The 25,301-nt window shown below is 37.4% G+C and overlaps 1 protein-coding gene across 9 annotated transcripts in view; it reads right to left on the bottom strand.

The window, feature by feature from the left end:
* The window catches only part of PHKB (phosphorylase kinase regulatory subunit beta), a 248,057-nt gene that overhangs the window by 186,782 nt on the left and 35,974 nt on the right, over positions 1 to 25,301 (bottom strand). For 6 of the 9 annotated variants that reach the window (XM_023555674.2, XM_023555679.2, XM_064274128.1 and 3 more), the window contains 6 exons: positions 23,802 to 23,891; positions 21,384 to 21,522; positions 11,611 to 11,710; positions 10,524 to 10,601; positions 5,653 to 5,760; positions 2,842 to 2,922 (listed from right to left, as the gene is read on the bottom strand). In XM_023555674.2, the coding sequence (XP_023411442.1) occupies positions 2,842 to 2,922; positions 5,653 to 5,760; positions 10,524 to 10,601; positions 11,611 to 11,710; positions 21,384 to 21,522; positions 23,802 to 23,891 (596 nt within the window). Of the gene's footprint in view, positions 1 to 2,841; positions 2,923 to 5,652; positions 5,761 to 10,523; positions 10,602 to 11,610; positions 11,711 to 21,383; positions 21,523 to 23,801; positions 23,892 to 25,301 lie in introns of those variants that run through there. The other 3 variants (XM_064274133.1, XM_064274129.1, XM_064274132.1) reach the window with 2 other exon arrangements.

Raw genomic sequence — 25,301 nt, 5'->3', positions numbered from 1 at the left:
GATGAAGATCAAAGACCACAGCCCGCAGTATGGATTACACCTCAACATAAAAAAAAAAACAAAAATCCTTAAAACTGGACCAATAAGCATCATCATAACAGAATGAAGTTGTCAAAGATTTCATTTCACTTGGATCCACAATCAACACCCATGGAAACAGAAGTTAAGAAATCAAAAGACACATTGCATTGGACAATCTGCTGCAAAAGACCTCTTTAAAGTGTTGAAAAGCAAAGATGTCACCTTGAAGACTAAGGTGTGCCTGACCCAAGCCATGATATTTTCAATTGCATCATATGCATGTGAAAACTGGACAATGAATAAGGAAGACCAAAGAAGAACTGACGCCTTTGAACTGTGGTGTTGGCAAAGAATAATGAATATACCACGGACTGCCAAAGAATGAACAAATCTGTCTTGGAGGAAGTACAACCAGAATGCTCCTTAGAAGCAAGGATGGCAAGACTATGTCTTACATACTTTGCACATGTTTTCAGGAGGGACCAGTCCCTGGAGAAGGACATCATGCTTGGTAAAGTACAGAGACAGCAGAAAAGGGAAAAACCCTCAATGAGATGGATTGATACAGTGGCTGCAACAATGGGCTCAAGCATAACGACGACTGTGAGCATGGCACAGGACTGGGCAGTGTCTCGTTCTGTGGTACATACAGTTGTTATGAGTCGGAACCAACTCGATGGCACCTAACAAAACATATAGTACATATATACATACCCATACATATAAATGTTTACGCACACACACGTACAAATATCTCTATTCCTACATCTATATACAGTCGGTCCTCATCATTCATGGGTTCCTTATTTACATATACACACACATACAGATTATATATATATATGTATATACACACACCCCTACATCTGGAAACCCTGGTGGCATAGTGGTTAAGAGCTATGCCTGCTAACCGAAAGGTCAGCAGTTCAAATTCACCAGGCACTCCTTGGAAACCCTATAGGGCAGTTCTACTTTGTTCTATAGGGTCGCTATGAGTCAGAATCGACTCAATGGCAACGGGTTTTATTTTTTTATACCTACATCTATATATACTCCATCCTCAACATTCACAGACTCCTCATTTACATACACACACATATATATATCCCTATATGTATATCTATATACAGTCGATCTTCATCACCCATGGGCTCATTTGCGAACCTGCCTACTCACCAAAAATACCCGAGCTGCTTTTGTGGTCATTCAAAGAATGCTCAGAAGAACAAAAGCTTACAGATGAGGGTGAACGAAGCTCGGTCAATATCCGATATTTGAGTATTTGTGGGGACTTTATAGAACACAACTATCGCGAATAATGAGAAGCAATTGCATCTCCAAACTCTCTATTCTTCAGGGCTAAGAAAAATAAGAACCTGGCTAATTTGAAATTTGATAGTAAATAGAAAAAAAAGTTGAGTGGTAGGACTTCCCAGATTCTTGGACTGCCCTAAGACGTGAATGTGGATGAACAAAGAAGAAAAGTGGTGGGAAGGACTAGGAATTTGCCACTCCAAGTCCTAAGGTCCAAAAAGAAAATGGCTCATGAGCCACAACACTTTACAAAGGATTAAATACTCTGGAATATTTAAACGAAAGGGGCTTCATTCAGAGAACGATTCTCTGCAGGCCCATTTCTGCCTCTCCATGTGATTCTTGACACGGTAAATACTGTCAAGAGGAAAGACGGTGAACAGCAATGAGATATTTTATCCTTCTAGGATTTTAAGTGTACATGGTAAACGTTTATTTTATTAGTGATATAAAAGCTTGTATCAAATAAAAGTTCTAAGAACAAGAAAAAAAAATCAGTAAGAAGTGGGAAAAAATAGAATAAAGTGTAAGAAGGAGGTATCAAAAGTTGGTTAAGTATAGAGATGTCATATAAAACAAGATGGAAAGGTTGAAGCACCACAGCCATGAAAAAATATCAGTTGATAAACTGGATTTAAAGTAAACCATGGAGCCCTGGTGACGTGGTGGGTAAGGTCAGCAGTTCAAATCTACCAGTTGCTCCATGGAAAGCCTATGGGGAAGTTCTACTCCATCCTACAGGTTCACTATGAGTCAGAATCAACTTAATGGCAATGAGTTTTCTTTTTTGGGGGGGTATGGTAAATATTGAGAAAGCAAAAAATAAATTTTTAAAATTAAAATAAGAAATAAATAAAAGGTATGTATAGACAGCATACCTACACTGTGATGGATTACTCCCTGCATATGCCATCTCAATAATAAATGTTTTTTGCTCTCACTCTGGCACATTTCAAAATGTGGGTGTGCATGTTAAAGTGTTCATGACTGTGAGAGAAATGCTTCTCAACTTTGAGATACAAATTCTTTTCAAATTTTCTAATAAGAACAAACACATGGTATTTAATCTCTTGAAAAACATTAAGCCCCCTACTCAGGTCCCACAAATAGGAATAATTACAATATGATAAAGGTTTCTTCTTAGTTTAAAAAAGATGGGCTACAAAAAGCAATGAAGGAAGAGATAATAATAACTATAAGAAAATCTACCAATGCTATTTCACTTTCGTTGTTTCTAAAATTTTCTCAAAGTTACAAGTTTTCACTTCAGATCACCTGAAATAGAGGCAGCCCTAAGTTTTACAGCCTGCTGTATCTTTTGTTCATTGCTGAAGTGCTTTGCATTGAAAATATAAACATCTTTTTGATATGTATTCAATATGTGATTATATGAATTTCAGGATATCGCATTTTTTATGAAATAAAAAAATAAGATTTTACAAGCAAAATAAAAGAAAAAATCCCAGGAGATGAACTTGAATACCACAGAATTTGGGGCCAGGGTACCTCGTCAGTGTTATAGACGATCTGCAATCCTGAAGAAATCATCTCCACCAGGTAAAGGAGATAGAGAGACACCGCGTTTATCTGAAAACAAACAGCAACGTGGAAAGGTTAAAGGAAGCAATAAAAATATTATGCTATAAAATTAACCGTAAAGGCTGAAATTAGAGGTCATTTGCCCTACTGACAGCATATAAAAACTATTGCCCTTCTTAGTCTGAAATAAAGGAGCTATGGCTTCAGTTCACAATAAAATCTCAGCTTTGAATATAAAACTCCAAAATCTTTAAATTCATTGTGATGGGTAACACTTGATTAGAGAAATGGCTGCACGTTAGCGACTGTTTCTATAACCATTTGTTTCTAAGATTTATTTTCAGACTCAGAACGGTTCTCCCCACAGGCAGTTACGCCACCTCAGACCATTTAAATGTAGGTAAATGCAAAGACGACTGGCCAGTGAGACGTTCCAACTGTGTCGGCCCGTGAACATCACAAACAGGACGCAGCACACCTTGGAAGCACTTTCATTTTCAGAGAACACAGAATTAATTTAAGCACCTGCAGGGATCTGTTAATTTCAATGAATGATATAACATATTTAAAATCTGCTGTTTTCTTCTTTAGTTTGTCATTCTTTTAAAGGTGCATACTATATAATCTAGGCAAGAAATTAGAAAGAAAATAAAACCCACTTTAACAAAAAGAAGACTCACAGAATCCTAAAGGGGATGTGTAAAAGAAGCAGTGAAAAATACAAGCTACAACATGGATGCATCTTGAGAACCTTATGCTAAGTGACAGGGGCCATTCACAAAAGACCACATACCGTACGAGTCCATTTATATGAAACATGCATAATAGGCAAACACAAAGAGACAGAGAGTAGATTAGAGCTTGTCAGGGGTTGAGAGGAAATGGGGGGGCAGAAAATGACTGGTGCCCGGGAGGTCTTGGACGAAGCAGCCTGTGTGACTGACACCTGAGGTCTTGCTGTGCTGGCAGCCCTCTCAGGAGCCAGGTCTACCAGATGTCTGCTGACTTCCCAGCATTCAGCGTCCAGTGGGTGTCAGGGTATGTCAAGGTTCAAGGCTTTAGGTTTTCTAGATTGACAATCTCTTGAGTGGCTTCTCTCAGCACATGGTAGAAAAGTGCTTCATCCATCCCACTGCCAGGCTTACCCAAATATTTTCTTTTGGAACTGACACTAAGTCTGTCCTAAATCACTTCAAACAAATCTCATTCCTATGGACAGTCATTTACAGCTACATCTCCAAGAGCTCTCTGCCCTGTTTTGGGGGTGCTTTTGTAGCAAAACATCAGCAAACATCAAGCCAACATTTATTTAACACCTGCGATATGTCAGGTTGCAATTCCTGTGCAGTGCGAACAGTTACCATGCTCAGCTGCCAACCAAAAGGTTGAAGCCTGGTGGTTTAAGTCTATCCAGAGGAATCCCAGAAGAATGGCCTGAGGATCTAATTCCGAAAAATCAGTCAGTGACAATCCTATGGAGCATAGTTGTATTCTGACACACACAGGGTTGCCATGAGTCAGAGTCGGCTCGACAGCAACTGATTTGGTTTTTCTGGTTTTGTGTGTCAGGTACTGACCTTAAATTCTGGGATACGAAGACAAATGAGCCATGATCTTCTAAAAACTCTATTTCAGATAGTAAACATATTTCTGTCAAAGCAAAAAGCACATCAAACCTACTTACCTTACAGTTACAAGGTTAAGGTAAAGACTACACATTTATTTAATACAAATTCCCCAAGGAACTGGTCACAAATAATTGTACTCAACCCTTGACAAGAATTTCTTCTGCATTTAAATGGAGGCACTGCACTTTCTGTATTTGGATGAGTCATACTAAAGTAAAACAGTGCAGATTTCTAGAAAGAAAGGGTCTATAAAAAGGAGATGTTCCCATTTTAGTAGGAAATGCATGAATAATAAGGATTCTGTTCAAAGACTGCAGAACCAAATGATGAACAGGAAGAACACCCAGTAACAGTATACATCATCGTATTTGTACCCTAGAAACAAGGCCACAGGATGCCTAGCTAAGAATGATACACAGATGTGAAAGGAAAAAAGGTGAAAGACGACACGAAATCCTACAGTGCATTCTTAGCACAGGTATAAAATTTAACATAACACAAAATTTACGGACTCCAGAAATGCCTTTTGGAGTTGCATTTCAACGGTATACATTTGGCTTTACTGAAGGCTAGTATATTTAAAAATCCACAGCAGTGTGAGAAAAACTTGATTTGTTGTTATACCACTGTCAACTATATTTCCTCCTCTAGTCCCTAAGTGACAAAAATTCTTCTAAGATAAGAAGTAAAAACTTTTGTTACTGAGAGAGCTGTAGGCTTTCTGCGTCTGGATACCAACGGTACTATAAATCTACCTCACAGCACTTTCTGCTTGAGGACCAAGAACCCACAGTCAGATTTAATGTTTACAGCAACTAACAGCCCCTGTGGTTACCATTTCACTTTCTTCATTTCACTGGTGATTTTCTACTTCTGTGCTGAACAAGGAGCCCTGGTGGCTCAGTGGTTCAGAGCTCGGCTGCTAACCAAGAGCTCAGCAGTTTAAATCCACCAGTCGCTCCTTGGAAACCCTATGGGGCAGTTCTACTCTGGTCTACAGGGTCTCCGCAAGTCGGAATCAACTGGAAGGCAATGGGCTTTTTGGTATTCTAAACAATTTATGAAATTATTACTTTTTGTAAAACTGTAAATAGCCTCAAGTCTTCTATGATGTGAAGAATAGAGAAGAAAGAAATTTGTAACCTTTTACCTGGAGGTGACCATACTCCTCATAAGAGAAGAATTCATCTCCTGTGTGCACGTTGAAGACAGAGTGCAGACACGTCGTCGGGCGTGGATCTTGTTTAAACTGCTGGACCTGGAATTAAATACAAAGTGTAAATAACGCCAGCAATTCACACACACACTCATCCAGGATTAGAGGTTATAATTTATTTCTGATAAGATCCTTTAAAGAAGGAAGCTACAGCTAATAGGCCTGAGCAAAGCAGAACTGCCACCTTAACTGAAGAAATAAATCACAGAAAAAGCTCACAACTGCTAACTGAACAGTTAACACAAATGTTGCAAATTTAATTAATGTTTCACAAACAGCAACTCAAGTACAGTAGGGAGCGTAACAATGCAGTGGCAAAGTCTTTTGCAATATTTTGCATTTTCTTTTATTTCAGAGTCAGATAATGGTTTACTTTGTAGGAAGGAATTTCAGTAATTTGCATCCCATGGTACAACTATTTGTAAATGCTTAAATGACATCCATAATTTAAAAAAGTGCTTCGGGCCATATTCCATTTCATTAAGTGTTCAAAACTTCAAATGCTATTTCCTTCTCTAAGGGCCATAAATTTTAATCCATGCTCCTGTCAATGTGTTTTCATTTCCCTGTTTCAGTAGTCTCATTAGGAAGGCACCAAGTCCAAGGGAAGATAGCCCACACGCCTTCATTTATTAACACAGTGGAAAACATAACCATTTTGGAATGCTAAATAAATACTAAGTAATCTGGCAAATTCCAAGGACAAAAAAATCTACTCACTTTCTTAGGACCTATTCAATTTAACCTGACAAATATTTACTGTTATCAGTTATGTGCTAAGTATTGTGCTAGTCACTGAAAGTATAAGATAAACAGAAACAGAGAATGAATAGGATGATATACAACTGTACATGAAGGCAATTGTTTTCTCCTATTTTTGAAAAGATATGAATGGTAATACCTGAGTGGTCATTATTTTGCATTGTTTCATTCGACTAAGGAACCACATGGATACATATTCTTTTCTTCGTCTCCCAAGATTCTTCATTTTACCTGGGTCCACAATCAACACCCATGGATGCAGCAGTCAAGAAATTAAATGACTCATTGCATTGGGCAAATCTGCTGTAAAAGACCTCTTTAACATGTTGAAAAGCAAAGACTTCACCTCGAAGACTAAGGTGCACACCTAATAAGAAAATTCTTTTCATCCTTAAAAATCTATCTGAAGAAAATGCCTCCTATTACAAGTCCTCTCTGAACCCCAACCAAAATCTGTTTTTCTGGGTACTTATCCCTCAGTTACTTTTCTTGCCTTGTACTTAAATTATCTGTCTGTATCTCTCACTATCTTGTAAGCTTCTGGAAGCTACACTGTCCAATACGATAGTTAAAAGCTGTATGTGGCTAATTAAATTATAATTAATCAAAATTAAATTAAATTTAAAAATTAGCTCTTAAGTCACATTAGCTACACTTTGAGTGCTCAACAGCCACTACTGGCCACCATATTGTTCAAAAACAGTAAGGTAGGGCACTGTGATCAGCACGGAAAGTTCTACTGGACACCACTGTTCTATGGGCCTGATACACCTTTGCATTCTCCAAGGGCCTTGTACAAACAAATACACCCGTCCTACGCTTTTTTTTTTTTTTTTATGCTAGAAGTACGGTATCAACCTGAACAAAGTCAGGACCTATCAGTAGGTAGTCAGGACCGAGAGAATGAATGTACAGGTGGTAGTGTTGGTTCTCTCTATAAAGTGACCAACCCATCCAGTGTTAACTCAGAGCAAGTGGCTATCTGTTTTCAACATCTGAAATGGCTGGCAATAGGTTTAAACTACACCAATAGAAATGTGGTCATATGCTACCTTTTTTAGACCATCATGTTTATTATCTCAAATTTCTGACCATTATTCTGGGCTCCTATACAAAAATATAGTTAAGTTAAAGCAAAATACATTTTGCCTACCTGATAGGGGTGTAAAAGGATAAGGTTTTATCAGTTTAATAAAGTGATAGCTTCAGTTTGATAAGGTGATGTTTGTCATTTGTCTTCATGACACGCAAGAACCCAGCATGAAAATTTATATTCAGTCACTGTATCAGGGTAAAACTAACTACTAAATCATTAAATATACTCAAAAAGGAAATTACATAACTATGCTTTGAGTTTTAAAGCTGTTAAAAGGCAAGTAATTTAAATTTTCAGAAAAAAATAAGACCCGAATGCTGTAAGCTTTGAAGATTAATGTGGCATGCTGTATGTCAATTACAAACAAAAAATCCTCTTGAAAGTAGTCAAAAACAAGATGATGTTAACTTGTATTTTATATTGTGTCTGGCATCTGGCAAGTAAAAATGAAAATAATGATTACAGTAAAATTTTCTAAAGTAAATGCAGTATAATGTTTTTTCCACTTATATTTTACTTAGTTTTCCCCAAAAACCTTTGTTATAGTGAATAAACAGCTTATCATTTGGGAAAAGGTAATAACTGTGTTTTGTCATTTATGCTTAATTTATAGGCTTGAAATACATACTTAGAGGAAAAAAATCATCTCATGAAGAAACCCTGGAAAAAATAAATTTTATAAAATTGTAATGATTCCTCATGAATTAGGAATTACTTATTAATATTTTAAGCAAAGAATTTTTAAAACAGATATTTAGGCATAGCAACATTCATAGCCCAGTGTAATACAAATCTCAGCCCTGCAAACTACTGCCTGCAGATGGAATCTACTATGAAAAACTGACTGCTGCTTCTTAAGTAGTATCGGAAAAGAGAGGTAAGGAGAAAATAAGTATGTGAACGTTTAGAGGTAAAAATACCTAACGCGAATAAATAGGCATTGGACTAGTGGTAAGGCCATAACAGACAGAAATCAGATGGGTCTACATGCTGCAAAGCAAAGACAATTCCACTTATTCACTCAGATTTATAATCAGTTAAAACTATCCCTTTTAGCTAGTGATTTTGGAAAATCCGTTAGGTATTGTGTTTTATGATGAGAAGTAGATAAAAGTGGAGAAGTCTTAGACTTCTGAGGTCATGATTTTATTCTAGAAGACAAAGAGCATGAGGCCTGAGACGGAATATCAAATGAACATTACAAATGTTTCACTTTAATTTTCTTTAAATAAAAGCAGAAAGGTAAATATTTCACATTTGTAGTATGTCAACATTTCCTACTGTTATTGAATCACGAAGGAAACAGCCAAGACAGAGGAGGGAAATGGTGAGCACCAGTAAGAGGTAAAGGTGTGGTGGGAGGCAGTGGCCACATCGTTCAGCCTTCCTGAGTTGGTTTCGCACAGTCACAGGAATAGCCTTTCTTTCTTACTCCAAAACGTCATAGGGATAAAGAATGACCATGGCAATGAAAATGCTTTAACATCTGTAAAACATCTTTTACTTAAAAGAATACCAAAAGTCTGCATTACATGGTACGTATACCCAGGGTAAGGAGCCCCGGTGGTGCAGTGGTTAAGCACTGGGCTGTTAACCAAAAGGTCAGCAGTTCAAACCCACCAGCAGCTCAGTGGGAGAAAGATGTGGCAACCAGCTCCTGTGGATTACAGCCTTGGAAACCCTATGGGCAGTTCTACTCTGTTCTATAGGGTCGCTATGAGTCAAAATCAACTCGATGGCAATGGGCTTTGGTGTGGTTTATACCCAGTATGACCCATACCTTCTTACAACTCGCACTTCCTTTAGTGGTCTGCCATCATACCCACATTGGAAAAGGAACGCTAACCCTTCATAATTTAAGGAATTTAAGGCAGTTTAAGTCACATTCAAGCTGTAATTAAAAGGAACATAAATGTGAAGACAGGAAGGCTGAATATTATTTACAAAGGGCCATTAATTGGCTAAACAAGTTACAGAGAAAAAACTTAAAATTGTTCCATCAATCATCTTCTTTCTAATAAGCATTCCAATTTAAGTCTGTGGAGTTGTTTCGCAAACATTAAATTCATGGCTATTACAACTCTGGCTTGAAAGGAAAGTATTCATAAAGACATTAGGCATTTAAGAGATGATACTTGTGAATAAACAGCAAGTTCTCAAACACAGAAAAAATAACTTTAATCACAATTATACAATTACTTCAATATAACAGATGACATATTAGTTTAACTCAAGTTTGTCAATCTATTTCCCACTACATTATTCCAAGTATCCAAAAAACCTTCGCAACAAAGATTTGCAGTATCTGATCTCAGTAGACAAATTATAGGTTTGTCATGCATCTCTATTATCTGCTTATGAATAAATTTACTTTTTTGCTAACTAACATTACCTTGATGCCATATTCTGGTGGCAGACTTTTTTTTAAGTTTTTGCTTCATATACAGGTCTTCAGGAGAAAATTTGCTATCAACTTTTTATGCTTTCTTAAGCATAAATTAAAACAATATAAAGATATTTACATGATAAAAATACATAATATTAAGTGATCAAACTGATGACATATTTACTGATGTGCATCTTTGCTAAGATGTAGAAATTGGAAACACATCTGAAGTCTGCGGTCTAACTGGAGCAGGAATAATGGTAACTGGGGAAGGACAACAGTAACAAAATTACTGCACGCTCACCTGGTGCCAGGCCCGGTGCTGGCTGCTTTCTGCACCTTATGTCCTATTCCTCACGAGAGCCCTAGGAGGGAGGTACTACGAAGCCCCATACTTTACAGATGAAAAAACTCAGACACACAGAAGTTATCCAATTTGCCCAACATCACATAACCAGCAACAAACTAGAAACCAGCATGTTAGTTTATGCTGATTGTGCAGAAAAGAGTTAACAGAGCAGGCTTGAGACTCTATCCTTAGAAAGGCTGGCTTCAAGTTACCCTTTGGCTGGCCACAGTATCTTGGATTTCAGAATGGGTTCCCCGCTCTTCTCTGGTAAAAGTGGCACACCGCCTAATCTGTTCGTATAAACAATGTGGTTTACGTTAAACACTCGCCTTCATTCTGGGAGTCTGAAATTTTGGTTATGTGCCTACATGACCAGCACCCCCCTCCCCAAAAAAAAACGGAGCTCTGAGTCTCTAAGGAACTTTCCTGGAAGATAACATTTTACACACGTTGTCACAATTTGATGCTGGGGAATCGAGGGCAGCTTGAGACTCCATGGGAGAGGCCTGTTGAAGCCTGGTGCCTAACATCCTCTGGATGTGGCCCATGTGTCCTTTCCCCTTGATGGCTGTCCTTTGCCTCCTCTCATGGTAATATGTTATAGCCAGGAGCACAACTACACTGAGTCCTACGAGTCCTCCTAATCAATCATCAAATCTGGGGGTGGTCTTGGGGGCACTCACGCCAACCTGCATATGTGAACATTTATTATATTAGGGCCTGAGGACACAGAAATGCAGGCAAGTAGGGGGGAATACCATGTTATATTTGTACAGAGCTTTACAGTTTTTGGTTTTTTTTTTTACAGTTTAAAAGGTGTTATTTCCTATACTATTTTATTTAATTTTCACAATAACCCTTTGAATTTCTTAACATGCAGAGAAAATCCTAGCTTCTTTGCACATAAATAAAGAATATTTACGAACAAGTTCCCTTCAGCCAAAGTGATTCACATGTCCAAAAGTAATTTTGATAAAAGTTTTCCTAAATAGTATAATATTGGTTAGAATTTGGGATTACTGTGTGGTTCCCGGGAAACTGGATGCTTATCAAGCAAATACCAGATGCAAAACACAAAAAATTCAAGTCTAAATAATAATTCTCAAGCATCTCTGGCTTAAGGTGTTCCTTCAATTTCAGGATTTCAGAACCCTGAGCTTGGAAGGCAGGCTGCTTCAACTCTCCTACACTGCCCTAAGCTGTGGCTTTACCCTTCTTCTTCAGAAAATGCTATTGCTATTGGTTAAATTAATCCTTTAGAAAGACATGAGAACTCCAGTCCACGCTGCGGTGTTTTACCTTATCAGCCTGACGCATATAGCAGTAGAGAATTCCTCTCATACATTTTACAGCCGAATGCTCCAGCTCATGGGTCCTTCCCTTGTCATCGTCAATGCGCCTGGATGAGAGAGATAACTCATAAAACAAATTGGAAATGCATATGAAAAGGAAGCAGGGCTTCTGATAATTAAGTATTTAACTGTCTGACTAATCCTGTGTTCTGATGACGTCTACTAATTCCTTCACAGTGAAATTCCATTTTCACAGCAGATGTAGAACTGTTGCAATTAAAAAAAATTCCAAGATGAAACTCGTGCAGGTTTCTCATCCAAAGATCAATTCTTTTAAGGAAGTAAGCCAGGCACTTTAAAAATAGCATATGATATTTTCCACATTGACTTGGATGAAACTTCACAGCATATTTCTATAATGGAAAAATTCACCAACAGATTTTTAAAATCTACTGTTATAGATCTGAGGTAATTTTTAATACCAATCCCTTTAGGTTATGCAATAGCCACTTGGATTCAAGGAGGCTGGGGTTAAGGAGGCACATGCCTTGTATTTAGTAAGACTCTGCCATGTGTTTAATATGGCTAGAGTGGCACTTTAGTTCACAGTCAAGGGTGCCTTCAATTAAACGTACATCCAGTACTAGCTGGTTTCATCTCCTTGAAACTGCAAGGTATAAATCTTTAATGGAAAAAAAAAAATATATATATATATATGTGAGGCAACTATAAATAGTTTCAACCACTGAAAGGGCAGCTTTAGCTTGTTGGAGTAAATCATTGAGTTATTATTTGGTGAGAATGCTGATGAGGAGACCCTGGTGGTGTAGTGGTTAAGTGCTATGGCTGCTAACCAAAGGGCTGGCAGTTGGAATCCGCCAGGCGTTCCTTGGAAACTCTATGGGGCAGTTCTACTCTGTCCTATAGGGTCGCTGTGAGTCAGAATCGCCTCGAAGGCACTGGGTTTGGGTTTAATGCTGATGACATAACATCATAATATAATAATAAGGGCTATAATTTACTGAAATCTTCCTTTATGCTAGGTACTTTGATCACTCATTTACATACATTATCTCATTTAATCATTAAAGTAATCCGTTTTTTTTTTTTTTTTTTTTTTTTTGCTGAGGAAGTTGGAGCTGGGAGAGGATAAACAATTGTCTATGGTTAAAGGGCTAGTTGTGGAGTGGGATCTGAATATAAATGTCCCAAATTCCAAAGCCCAAGTTCACACACATGATAAAAAAAAAAAAAAAAAAGTATTTTACAATGAGTGTAAGTTCTGAGACAGAACACTTCTGAGGATAAGTTTTCATGGGCAACCAATCAGGCCATTTTGATTGGTAGTTCCAACACTGTTATATTATGTTTGGTTTAAAAGTGCTGAAAATAGAGCACTTCTTTTTGGTCAGTTTATTTGTCAGAAACAGTAACACAGCAACAGAGAAAAACATCCTTAGAAAATGGAGGGTCATTATAACACTTCCTCGAACAGGAAAGTTGAGTGAAACCATGACCTAATGCAACCTGAATCTCTACAATTCAACCCCTACCTAAAAACCTACATTTTGAATTTTTCTGACAACTGTTAAAAGTACAAAATATTTGTTCATTCACCTATTTACTGATCGCCTACTATGTGCTGTAACACTGCTATATATCAGGGACAGGACAGTGAGCAAGATGAATATGGTCTCTGCCATCAAGGGACTTACAACCTACTGGAGAAGAAAGTAATCAATAAAAATAATCGATGATGAGGGCTATGATCAGGGTAGACAGGGCAGTTCAGCTGAAATGTAGAGGGCACAGATGAATGGTGAGTTAGGCAGGAAAATTACCCTGGATCCAATGAACAGAACAGACTGGAGGAATTTAAAGACCAGTTGTGGGTAGTCATAACAATCCAAATAAGATATAATAATGGGAATACATATTTGAAGGTTAAAATTAGGTATAAAGAAGGTACTTTTAAAATTAAGAATATTTCATACTGATCTACAGGCTTTGAGAAAACTTTGGTAGGAAAAAAATCATTACAAGACCATTCCTATAAAATTAATGTTTTTCCTGGAGAATAGTTATATAAATTCAAAGTGTCCAGAAAAAAGTTCAAAATAACTACATAGCATTTAGGCTTCTGGCTAAGAAAACAAGCAAACAAAAAATGATATCAAAACTGCCATAAAATTGGACAAAATAAGTGAGGCAATGCTTTCATTCATTACAGAACAGCTGCACAAGCCTGGAAAGGGATAAGGATAAGGTGCTGGCTCTTGGCCTGGGGAAAATTCCCCACAGCAAGCTGGTCTTCAAGCAAAGCATGGTACTCCACTGAGCTTAAACAGATATCAGATCTACAAGAAAGAATGAAGAGCACCAGAAATGTTAATTGAGTATTAAAAAGTGTTTTCTCATAATTTCCTTAGAAGACAGTCATTGTTTAGAGCAAAATTAACAACACTTTAAGATGGGAAGTGTCAGGTATGAAATAAGAAGAGGGACATGTGAAATGCGAGGTAAGAGGTATAAAATGGTACAACATTGACTAAATGGACTTTGAGACAATAAAGATGCATATTGTTAGCCCTAGAGCAACACTAAACAATAATAAAAAGAGGTACAGCTAAAAAGGCGATGGTGAAATAAAGTGGAATGCTAAAACTATGCTATTAACCCAAATGGTGACAGCGAGATGGCAGACTTAAACCTAACCACATCAATAATTACACTAAAAGTAAATGGATTAAGCACTCCATTTAAAAGGGGTGACATTTCCTAGCGATGAAAGAAATGGTTAATCAGAAAGATATGCCAGTCTAAATATATACGCAACTGATAACCAAAATTAAAAATTCACAAAGCAAAAATGATACAACTAAAAGGAGAAACAAGAGACAAAATACACGATAGTTGGAAACGATTTTTAACATCTGTTTCTCAAAAAATTACAGAATAGGTCTACAGATATCTGAGGTTATACTAAGCCCAGGTGCTAGGAGTTCACAGTTGAACAGAACCATGGGTATCTGTATAATAAGATGAGTCAATGCTGAGCTTGAATGGGGGCAGGATGAAAAGAGGTATCTAATTTAGCATTAAACTCAAGAAGACTTCCAGAATATCAGGCTTGAGCTGATTGAAAACAGATACACAAAACAACCATGAAAAAAGAGTAGAAGTGTTATTCCAGAGAGAAGGAACAGCATGAAAAAAGGCAAAAAGTCATGGGTAAGCATGGTGTACACAGAGAACTACTAATTTTTGGCATTTAAAGAGTAGGTGGAAATTGTGATGAAGGTGCAGAGAGGCCAAGTAATAGTGGGCTTTGTCTGCCATGTTTAGGAGTCAGGGCTTGATTCTATAGGCAGCACAGAGCCAGGAAAGGGTCTAAAGGAAGACAGCAACATAGTTGGATTTGTGTCTTAGGTACAGCCCTCTTAGGTAGATGTTAAAAAAAAAGGGGGGGGGGAACAAAAATAGAGACAGACGGAATCGTTAGATACCAACTGCAATAGTATAGGCAAAAGGGGATGAGGAAGGAAGGAGGTAGGAAACGAGTCTAAGAAATATTTATGAAGTAAAATTGGCAGATATCAGTGCATTGTTTTGAGTGACTGGGTGCATGGTGATGCCATTCACTGAGACTGATAAAACAGCGAAAGAGATGATGTCATGGATTGAATTATGTCCCTCAGAAAATGTGTGTATCAGTTTGGCTGGGCCTTGATTCCTGGTATTTTGTGTATAAGTTGTAAATCCTGCCTCTATGATGTTAATAAGGGAGGATGGGCAGCAGTTGTGTTAGTGAGGCAGGACTCAATCTGTAAGATTGGATTGTGTCTTGAGGCAATCTCTTGAGATATAAAAGAAAGAAGCAAGCGGAAAGACAGGGGGACCTCATACCACCAAGAAAGCAGTGCCCGGAGCAGAGCGCGTCCTTTGGACTCAGGGTCCCTGCGCAGAGAAGCTTCTAGTCCAGGGGAACATTGATGAAAAGGCCAACAGAACATAAAGACTTCCCCTGGAGTTGACACCTGAATTTGGACTTTCAGCCTATTTTACTGAAAGAAAATAAACTTCTCTTTGTTAAAGCCATCCACTTGTGCTATTTCAGTTTATAGCAGCACTAGTTGACTAAGACAGATGGTTTGATTCAACTTAGACTGAACCACTTACTCTGTGGAAGCTCTAGAGACTTAGCTCTGAGTGGGACAGACACTAACCTTGGTGTGTCATATGCCACTGTGGGCTCTAGTAACCATCAGCCAGAGCTATCATATGCTACGACCAAATGTCTGCCTAACAGTAAACACTCAATGTTGTTTGAGTAAATGAAGGAATGTGTAAGAAATCATTAGGTTTGTTTGTTTTATTCTCTGGTCAGACATTTCTGTGTATTCATTTTACTTTCATTATCATTCAATTTGAAATATTTTCTAATTTCCCTTGTGACTTATTCTTTGACCAAAGTCTATTCTGGAGTATGTTGTTTCACTGCCAAATATTTGCGGCTTTCTAAATACCTCATAATTATTGACATCTAATTTAATTCCATTATGGTCAAAAAACATGACCTGTAAGATTTCGGAGTTTTGGCATTTACTAGGATTTATTTTATGTCCCAGCATCCGGTCAATCTTGGTGACTGCTCCTTGTGCACTTAAAAAGGACGTGTATTCTGAAGTTATTGGGTGCAGGGCTCTATAAATGTCAGTTAGAGTAGGTTTTCGATAGTTTTGTTCAAATTCCCTTTATTCACATTGTTTCGTTCTGTTATTGAGAGAGGGGTGTTAAAAATTATTTCTGACAGTGGTGCAGATTTATCTTTTTTTTTTTTGCTCTATTTGTAAGTTTTTGTGTTGTGAATTTTGAACTTCCATAATTAGATGTATACATATTTCAAATTTCAAACATTAGAGGTTCTTAAGCTAACCAGGAAGTAGAACTTAAAAGTATTACATAATTAATATTTCTAATATGCTGTAGGGTGGCTATAAGGCAGAACTGACTCAATGGCAATTTTTTTTTTTTTTTAATATGCTGAGGAGCCTTGGTTATGCAGTGCTTAAAAGCTCAGCAGCTAATCAAAAGGTTGGCAGTTAGTATCCACCAACTGCTTCTTGGAAACCCTATAGGGCAGTTCTACTCTGTCCTACAGGGTCACTATGAGTTGGAAATTGACTCAGTGGCAATGGATTTTTAATACACTGGGCCTCTATGTCCACCTTGCTTTCCTCCTTTCTTGTCTAAGTCTCTACTTTCATATGTATATACTCTCTAGCAATTTCATCTTTAATTTCTTTAATGGGCCAAAATATTAACTGGAAGTAGTCTTTAAAATACACGATGTGTCTGAGCATAAAGCTTTATATTCTAAGGTTTAATTTAAAATCAATTGATCCCAGTTTATACCTCTTGCTTTGAAAAAAAGGAACAAAAAAATGGAATAGCTAAAGTAGAACTATTAAACTGGGTTACTGTGTTCCTCTGCTCATAAGTTTCTTTTTTATTATGGATCAATGACCTTCAAAAGACAAATAAGATTTACAAACTACTGAAAAATAAAAGCTGTTTACTCATTAGTTCACTTAATCTTAACTAAAATATCTGGAGATTATACTCCTTGATAAAAAGCATAACCTGTCTCCTTAAAATGTACTCTGTAATTACCCTCTCCACCTGGTCCAACTGCGTGTCTCACAGACTGCTACTCAGAATAATGATTATCATTTTAACATATTATGGTGAATGTCAGTAAAAAGAAAATTACTCGTCATTAGCACTTCATTCCTCCGTATGCAGGCACTGCGGGAAAACCAGCATGAGTTTGCTCACTATTCTATTTTTCCTTCTGATGTCACACACAAGTATATTAACAGAGGCAAACCCTGGAGTGAATGACACTGGACCAGGCATTGCTTTATGGAGGAGATGGGACATACATAACAGAGCTGGAGTATCATGAGCTGGAGTATCATGAACTCGGGGAAGTGTTCTGCATATGATCCTTACCTCAACTAAAAATGAAGAATTCAGGAAAAAAACAAAATCAAGTCAGGTTTTTCTAAAACTGTCTTTAAAAATAATTCTCTCTGCTCCTAATTTCAGCAAGTATTAAGCCAAGACTAAATTATTCGAAGATAATGCAACCATGATAAAGAATTCTTCCATTTTAATCAAGTTTTCCTGGTTATCCCATCTTCTGAAAATAAAATGGGAACAAGAAGAATATTTTTCTTCTGACTGAGAAAGAAAAAGAGCAGCTGGATTTCAGTAAAAGTACTTGGACCTGAGGATGTATTCATTACCTTTCCTAAGATTTAAAGTGAATCTGATGACCTAAAGTGAATCATCTGTCTTCCACCAGAGACCAGCAAGATTCTATTCTCTTTAGCAAGCTGCGTGCACGCAAATTCAAGTTGTAGTGTGATCTGAGGAATGTTTTTAATTTTAAACAGCTAAAAAATGAAAACACTTTAAAATTATTTCTATTAAATAAATACCAATTACAAGCTATGCACAATTGTTGATCAGGTACGTCTATAGTATAAACTGTCAATTTTATATCTAAACCAGAGTTGCATACTCATAAATATATAAGTAGTGAGGAGACTAGATACTTGAGTCTTATCATTGGTGTACTATTTCCCCAGAGACAAGCTTCAAGAAAAATAAAATTATAATCGGAATTTTGCTTGGTAGAATTAGTCACATGACTTGATAATTTAAAAGATTTAAGCTACAGCCACCTAAAACAGCAATAAATCTGTAATTGGGAGAAAACAGGCTGATTTCTTGCAGCAAGCCATCCTCTCTCTCCCTTAGACAGTGCTGGAGCTTTCTGTCAAGCACTGGCTTGAGTTTTCTTTTGTCCAATATACGTACACACTGCAACAGTCCAAACGCATTCATTCAAGTCAATACTCTTTTTGAAAATCATTTACTCTTTACAAGTGTAAAAAAAGAAAGCTAAATTCCACATTTAACCTCTAAAGAATCAGTTTTTCTTCCAGAAGTTACATGAGAAACAAACAAAAAATGCCAAAAACACTACATGATAAAATTTTAGTGTGATGTAGCCTACAGACTCAACTTCTTTTAACAGACTCAGTAGGTTCAAAACAGTTTTAATCTGAACAAGTAGTGATACACATGGAACTGTAACTTAATATATAAGTCACATTTTAAAAAGTCAAACATTAATAAGCTTTTCTTCCCTCCCCTAAAACAAAATCAAATTATAAAATGGACCTACAATATCGCATTTAAGAAAAACAAAAGCTATTTCAAAGTATATTTGAGCAAAGGAATTACTGCATTGTCTCCAGCAATAAAGTCTTGACTATATATACCTAGTCAAATAGCACCAAATTATTTTCCTAAATGTGCATGGAATAAGACGACTTTCAATCTTTCAAAACCTTCAGTTCACACACACACACACACACACACACACACACACACACAAATTCAAACAGATGTGAGGTTTCCTGGACTGTCGGCAAGGCTGATGGAAAAACAATTAGAAAACTCATATTATTCATAATTGCTTAAATTAATAAACTTTGAATTATGTATTAATTATCAAAAAGAGATGGATTTAATTCCTGAAGAGAAAAATTAACTGGCTAATTTTTGAGGAATTCTTCCTAATATAATCTATATGATTTCATCAGCATTTACAAGTAGACTTTAAAACAAAACTTCAATTAATTTTACAACATGGCAATTCTCTAAACAAGTCATCAGAATTTAATATTGTGAAAGCAAAAAGGGTTTCATAATATTTCTATGATAAGTATCTTTGCATTGCTCCCAATGGCAGATCTTTTCCTACAGAAAACTCTGCCACTTTCACTATGTGAGACGGTAGATGATCCAGGGAGCTGGGTGACAGAATGTGCCCAGCAGAGTAATGAGGTAAATTCTCTATCAGGTCTTTGAAGCCTTCTGGGAAAAGGTCAATGTCTGACTTTCGTCCACAGGCTGCCAGGAATGCAGTATTTTCTTCTAAAGCCAATTTCTACCAAAAGTTTATGTAGAAAAAATTCTCATCTACAGAAAAGCTGAAAGGATGCTACAATAAGTGAACCTTTATACTCTTCACCTGGATTCACCAATTGTTATTATTAGCTTGCATTTGCTATCTACAAAATATTTTTTTTCACTATTTGAAAATAAGCTGCAAATATCATTACCCTTCATTCCTACAAACTTCAGAAGTATCCCCTAAAAACGAGGACATTCTCCTACCTAACTATAATACCATTAACATATCCAAGAAATTTAGTGACAACATAGTATCATTATCTGACATACAGTCTATATTCAAACTTATCCAAATATCCCCAAAGTGCACTTTGATTGGAAATGCATGATCCTGACAAGGATCAGGTATGGTATTTGATTGGCATATTTCTTTAGTCTTCACCTAGTCTTCCTCATATTTTTTAAATTTTTTTACTTTTCTGTGACACTGACATTTAAAAGTCTAGTTCGGTTGTCTTGAAAGGAGTCACAATCTGGCTTTGTTAATTGTTATTCATGGGTAGACTCATGTCTGACACTTTGGTAAAAAGTCTACATGGGTAATGTTGTATACGTCCCACTGTTTCACATCAGGAGGTACACAGCGTTGGTTTGTCCCATTGCTGGCTTAACCAGTTAGTTAAGGTGCTGTTGGTGTTCTGTGCACTCCTAAGTCCAGCAGTGACCAGCAGCAGGTTTACAGTTAATAAAGCTATGCTGCACTGCCACAGAATACGGAAGGGAATGCTTTCAGTGACATAAGTACAACAGTGTGCTAACGGTGGCTACATTTTGTGTGCGTGTGTGTGTGTGTGCTTTAAGTGAAAGTTTACAAATCAAGTCAGTCTCTCACACAAAAGCTCGTATACACCTTGCTATGTACTCCTAGCTGCTCTCCCCTTAAGGAGACAGCACACTCCTCCTCTCCACCCTGTATTCTCTGTGTACATTCAACCAGCTCCTGTCCCCCTCCTTCTGCCTTCTCATCTCCCCTCCAGACAGGAGCTGCCCACATAGCCTCCTGTGTCTACTTGAGCCAAGAAGCTCAGTCCTCACCAGTATCATTTTCGATCCCACAGCCCAGTCCAATCCCTGTCTCAAGAGTTGGCTTCAGGAATGGTTCCAGTCTTGGGCTAACAGAAGGTCTGGGGATAAATACACTATTTTAATATTTGGTTTTCTTTTAAAAAATGAAAGACATCAGAGAGATCAAGTTCATGTGTAAGGTACAACTTTCAAGTAAGGGGCGCATACGCGTGCGTTTTTTATCACCTTCAGAGAAGTTAGTGTTCAGAAACCTAATCTTAATGACAACAGTTAAAATGTGTTACTATATTTACTACAGGTCAGGCCATAATGAAAGAAATAAAGAGAAATTTTGTATTGTGAAAGGATTTTCTTTTTGACTTTATAAAATAATTACTGGAGTTGCAACTGATAGCCTGAACAACTGAGGTGGGTAAAATACACTAACCTGAACAACAACAACAAAAAACTTGTTAACTACTCTGGGCCCCAGGTTTCCATCTGCAAAAATTAATCAACTCAATATGAACGGGCAATTCATTCTGCCAAAGATCAGTGCTGATTTAGAAACCTAGAGAGGGACAATTCTGATTACAAAGTTATAAAATGTTAGAACTGGAAGAAATCTTGGAGATGTGAGCAGGAACAGGTCACAGAGTCAGCAGCAGAGCCAAGACAGCTGTCCTGGTCTTGGAGTTACTAGTAGCACACACCCCAGCGTACCTGTATGCCAGAGCCAAAGCCCAGGCCCCGGCAGCACAGTACAGGCTGTCCTGGATCTTGGCCTTCTGATTGTTTCCACATGTTTTACAGGGAAAGAGGCCTGTGGTTGGACTTTGATACAGCAACAATGTTGACTTGACTGCAAGTGAAGACAAGACAAAGAATGAACAATATAACCATCCATTTTCCTTGGACTGAATGTTTCAATACTCTTTGGTTTCTTCAGCCCACTTCTATCTTATTGCTGTTTCTAAACTTCACTGGAGTATAAGACTTGCAGATGTAAAACAACGTCATGTAAGTCACTCCAACCTAAGTGGGAATCCACCTTGCATAAAAAAAGGGTCTTTCTGGTTTTGAGGAAAAGATTCAGCTAATTAGTACTTAAAAAGCCTCTGGCATAACCTAGTTAAAAAAAAAATTTTTTTTTATTTTTTATTTTATAAGACTTATTAAGATCTTATTAAGATAGTATCAGGTACAGGTGGAAAAAGAAAAAAAAAAAAACTAATATTTTCAGCAAAATGGTTCAATAGGAACACCTAAAGCAAATATGTAGTGAAGAACAGTATACATTTGCTAAAGCCAAAGCCAATCAGCTGCTACGTGTAAATTATCAAGAATTCAGGAAGGATGAGCAATGACTTAGCAGGAAGATAAATAATTACCAGCAGGTCATAGATGAGCCTAGAATCCTGAATTTCACTGATGACTGATTTGTGCCTGGTCTTCGGGGAAGTGCATTCATTTCCCTTATTAAATTGTAAAGGTTAAGACTATGTTTAACATTTCAAAACTGAATCCCATTCTTACATGACAGGAAAACAATAGCAAGTAAAAAATTCTATGAACGTTTTGCTTAAATAAAAGAAGTCTGAAATTAAGTTTTGTAAAATAGTCCTAATATCTGCAAAAGAAGCCCTCGTAGTGCAATAGTTAAGCACTCGGCTGCTAATCAAAAGGTTATGAATTTGAAACCACCAGCGACTCAGCGCACAAAAAGACAAGTCAGTCTGTTCCCACAAAAATTACAGCCTCAGAAACCCTAGGGGGCAGTTCTACTGTATCATATAGGGTCACAAGGAGTTTGAATCGACTTGACAGCACACAACAATATTGGAAAAAAAAAAACACGCTAAAGTTACATTTACCTAAAAGGTATTTTACTGCTATCTAACTAGAAATAGGAGCCCTGGTGGTGCATTGATTAAGAGCCTGGCTGCTAACCAAAAGGTGGGCAGTTCAAGTCCACCAGCCACCCCTTGGAAACACCATGGGGCAGTTCTACTCTGTCCTATAGGGTTGCTATGAGTCAGAATTGACCCCACAGCAATGGGATTTTTTTTTTTTTAACTATAAATGGAGGAGTAATTTTTTTCCCAAATTACAATAAATTAATCTAACCTAGATTGGTGTATTCAACTACTTTTTAGGATAGTTTTTCAAAGCACTAAAATACCCTTATCCTGCACAGACATTAAAGAATTGTTTCCTTTTTCCCAGATTAAACTGAATGAACTCATCATTACAACTTTTGCTCATGTAAAGTATCATTTCTTTCAAAATATTAAAGCATTTACTATTTTCTCCCAGAAAAAAAGAATTGGCTCTCAGAGTCCAAAATAAACAATTTACATTTTGTTAAACATTGTAGTTAATTCTCTTTAACCAGTTACTGCTTCGAAGAGAGAGCAACACAGGCATACCAGAATCTTGACTGAGGTAAGCTGAATTCAAGTTTTACACAAGGTTTACACAGGTTTAAACAAACAAAAAGGTCCATACCTTAGGGGGAGGGAAAGAAACCAAATCTGATATTATTTGCTATAGGAGGCCAAAAAATAGCACAGGAAGCAAAGTAACAAAAATGTAACAAGTATTTCCAGTTCACTGTATGATGAACAAAGAGGAGCCCCATATATGCGTATCTCAAAGTTGCTTACTCATATTGAAAAACAAAATTTGCCAAACTGATTCTGGTCAAAAAACAAAAACCAGGGGAGTGTTATTACTCTATTACTAAGTGACCTTGTAATACCTCTTTTGTACCTCAATGAATTACAAACGAATACAAAAAGTTCAGGACCACCTCGGAACTATGTTTAGGTAACTGAGCAAGGAACGCTTATATAAAATCTTTGTTTTCAAATCTGGTAATATTTAGGAAAAGGCTAAAAGGTCACAGAAGATATTGGTGACAGTTTTAAAACTATGCAAGAGCCAGATGTGACTTGCTGGAATCTTTTATAGCCCTGATATCAATGTGCAGTTGGAACATACAGCTGCCTGGGCACTGAAACGAACTCAACCTCCAACCGATAGAAAAACATCATCCACATGATACATGCAATACATGTGGGGCAGAATAAATACTCATCCTAACTACCCATGGCCATGTTTTCCTCAGGTTTTGCTTACCAATTCTGTAATACCGATCCAATTTATCCCACAGAGTTTCACTATCACATCTTGGAAGATCAATGCTTTTAAGAGGTTCATAAACTGAGCCTAAAAGAAAAATGAAAGCTCATCAAATTCAGTCATTGCAACCCAGACACAAGAAGAAAACTTCTAAACAAATGAAGAAATATTACCTAGCAACCTAATTTTCATTTTTATACGTGAATTACCCTATTTCACTACTGGTAAAATTTGTGGTGGGTGTAGGAGAAGAAAGCACCTTTGTGAACAAGTATGAAAGGGCTCTGAATGTTATGGGACACCCCCACCCTCACCCTGGCAGGCAAGCCAACAAACTGAAGTCTGTGTACACTGGTCCAGCGACTCGAATATCACGCCGAAGTTACTAGCTCAGTAATTTCAGTTCCCTTTGAGAAACATATCTACTTACGTACCCTGAAATCTAAACCCTATTCCTCACATTGGTGCGTCATCAGGCAATCCTCTGTCAAACAATCACACCCTAGAAGCCTCAAGGAAAAAGCTAGTGCTCATATGTCCAATGCCGTCCACCTGATTGATATTCGCCTAGTCTTCGCAATGAAATTCCTAAGCCTCCACTCTCTCCTAAAAAAAGGTAGGTAATATTTTCGTCTTATTATTTGGGCGATAAGCAAAGAAAATTTCTACTTCTCAGGCATGAAAACTAGTACAAGGTGTTAGCTGCTCGAGAGCTACAGAATACACAAAAATCATGATAATTTTCCACAAAATGGATACAGAAAACTGTGCACTTGACTGGCGCACTTTCTAAACTGCTGATTGAAAAGAAGACATCTGAATCATCAGCTGTCAGACTAAGTGCTGTCTCTTGTTCTTGTTAAAAGCACTTAGAAATCATAAATATCTCCGGGTCACAATTAATCCCCCTCTGGACTCAGGTGATGCATATGTCACACCATCTAACAACACAGCACAGGAGTGAACCTGTAATTTACCCGAGAGGGGAAGAAAGCATGGATTGTGTTGAGATACATTAAGATTCTGTTTTTAAAGAAAACAAAAGCATTTATTTATGTTCACAAAATTGCTATGTCCATTATGCTAGCTCAAAGCCAGGCTCAGGGGATATCTATACTCGGGCAGACAGTGAACATTCTGAAGGAAGTAAGAAAAGGACCCTGTTGTTCAGGCAACAATCCCATTATCTGCTGTTGGAAAGAGAGATGATTTGGGGGATACAAAGAGTTAAAAGGAAATGACCTGCTTTGAGTGAATAGCCGATTTTTAACAGAGAGTTTTCACAATGACACCAAGCAGAATGGCTCCATAGTGAAGAGTGGGGACAGGGACCAACACAAGCAAGGGAGCACTAGGACCTGCCCACACAGGAGACAGGGGCAGAGCCAGGCCTCTGCTTCCCTGGGCTTAATCAGCTCTGGGGATACAGACAGATATAGACAACCTGGCGGTTTAAGAGGAATTTGGAATCCTTGCATACAGGATACTAACTTCTGG

This window comes from Loxodonta africana, chromosome 21 (genome assembly GCF_030014295.1).
Source record: "Loxodonta africana isolate mLoxAfr1 chromosome 21, mLoxAfr1.hap2, whole genome shotgun sequence".
NCBI lineage: Eukaryota > Metazoa > Chordata > Mammalia > Proboscidea > Elephantidae > Loxodonta > Loxodonta africana.
Note: the sequence above shows the minus strand (reverse complement) of the source record. Positions and strands in the feature narration are given on the sequence as shown.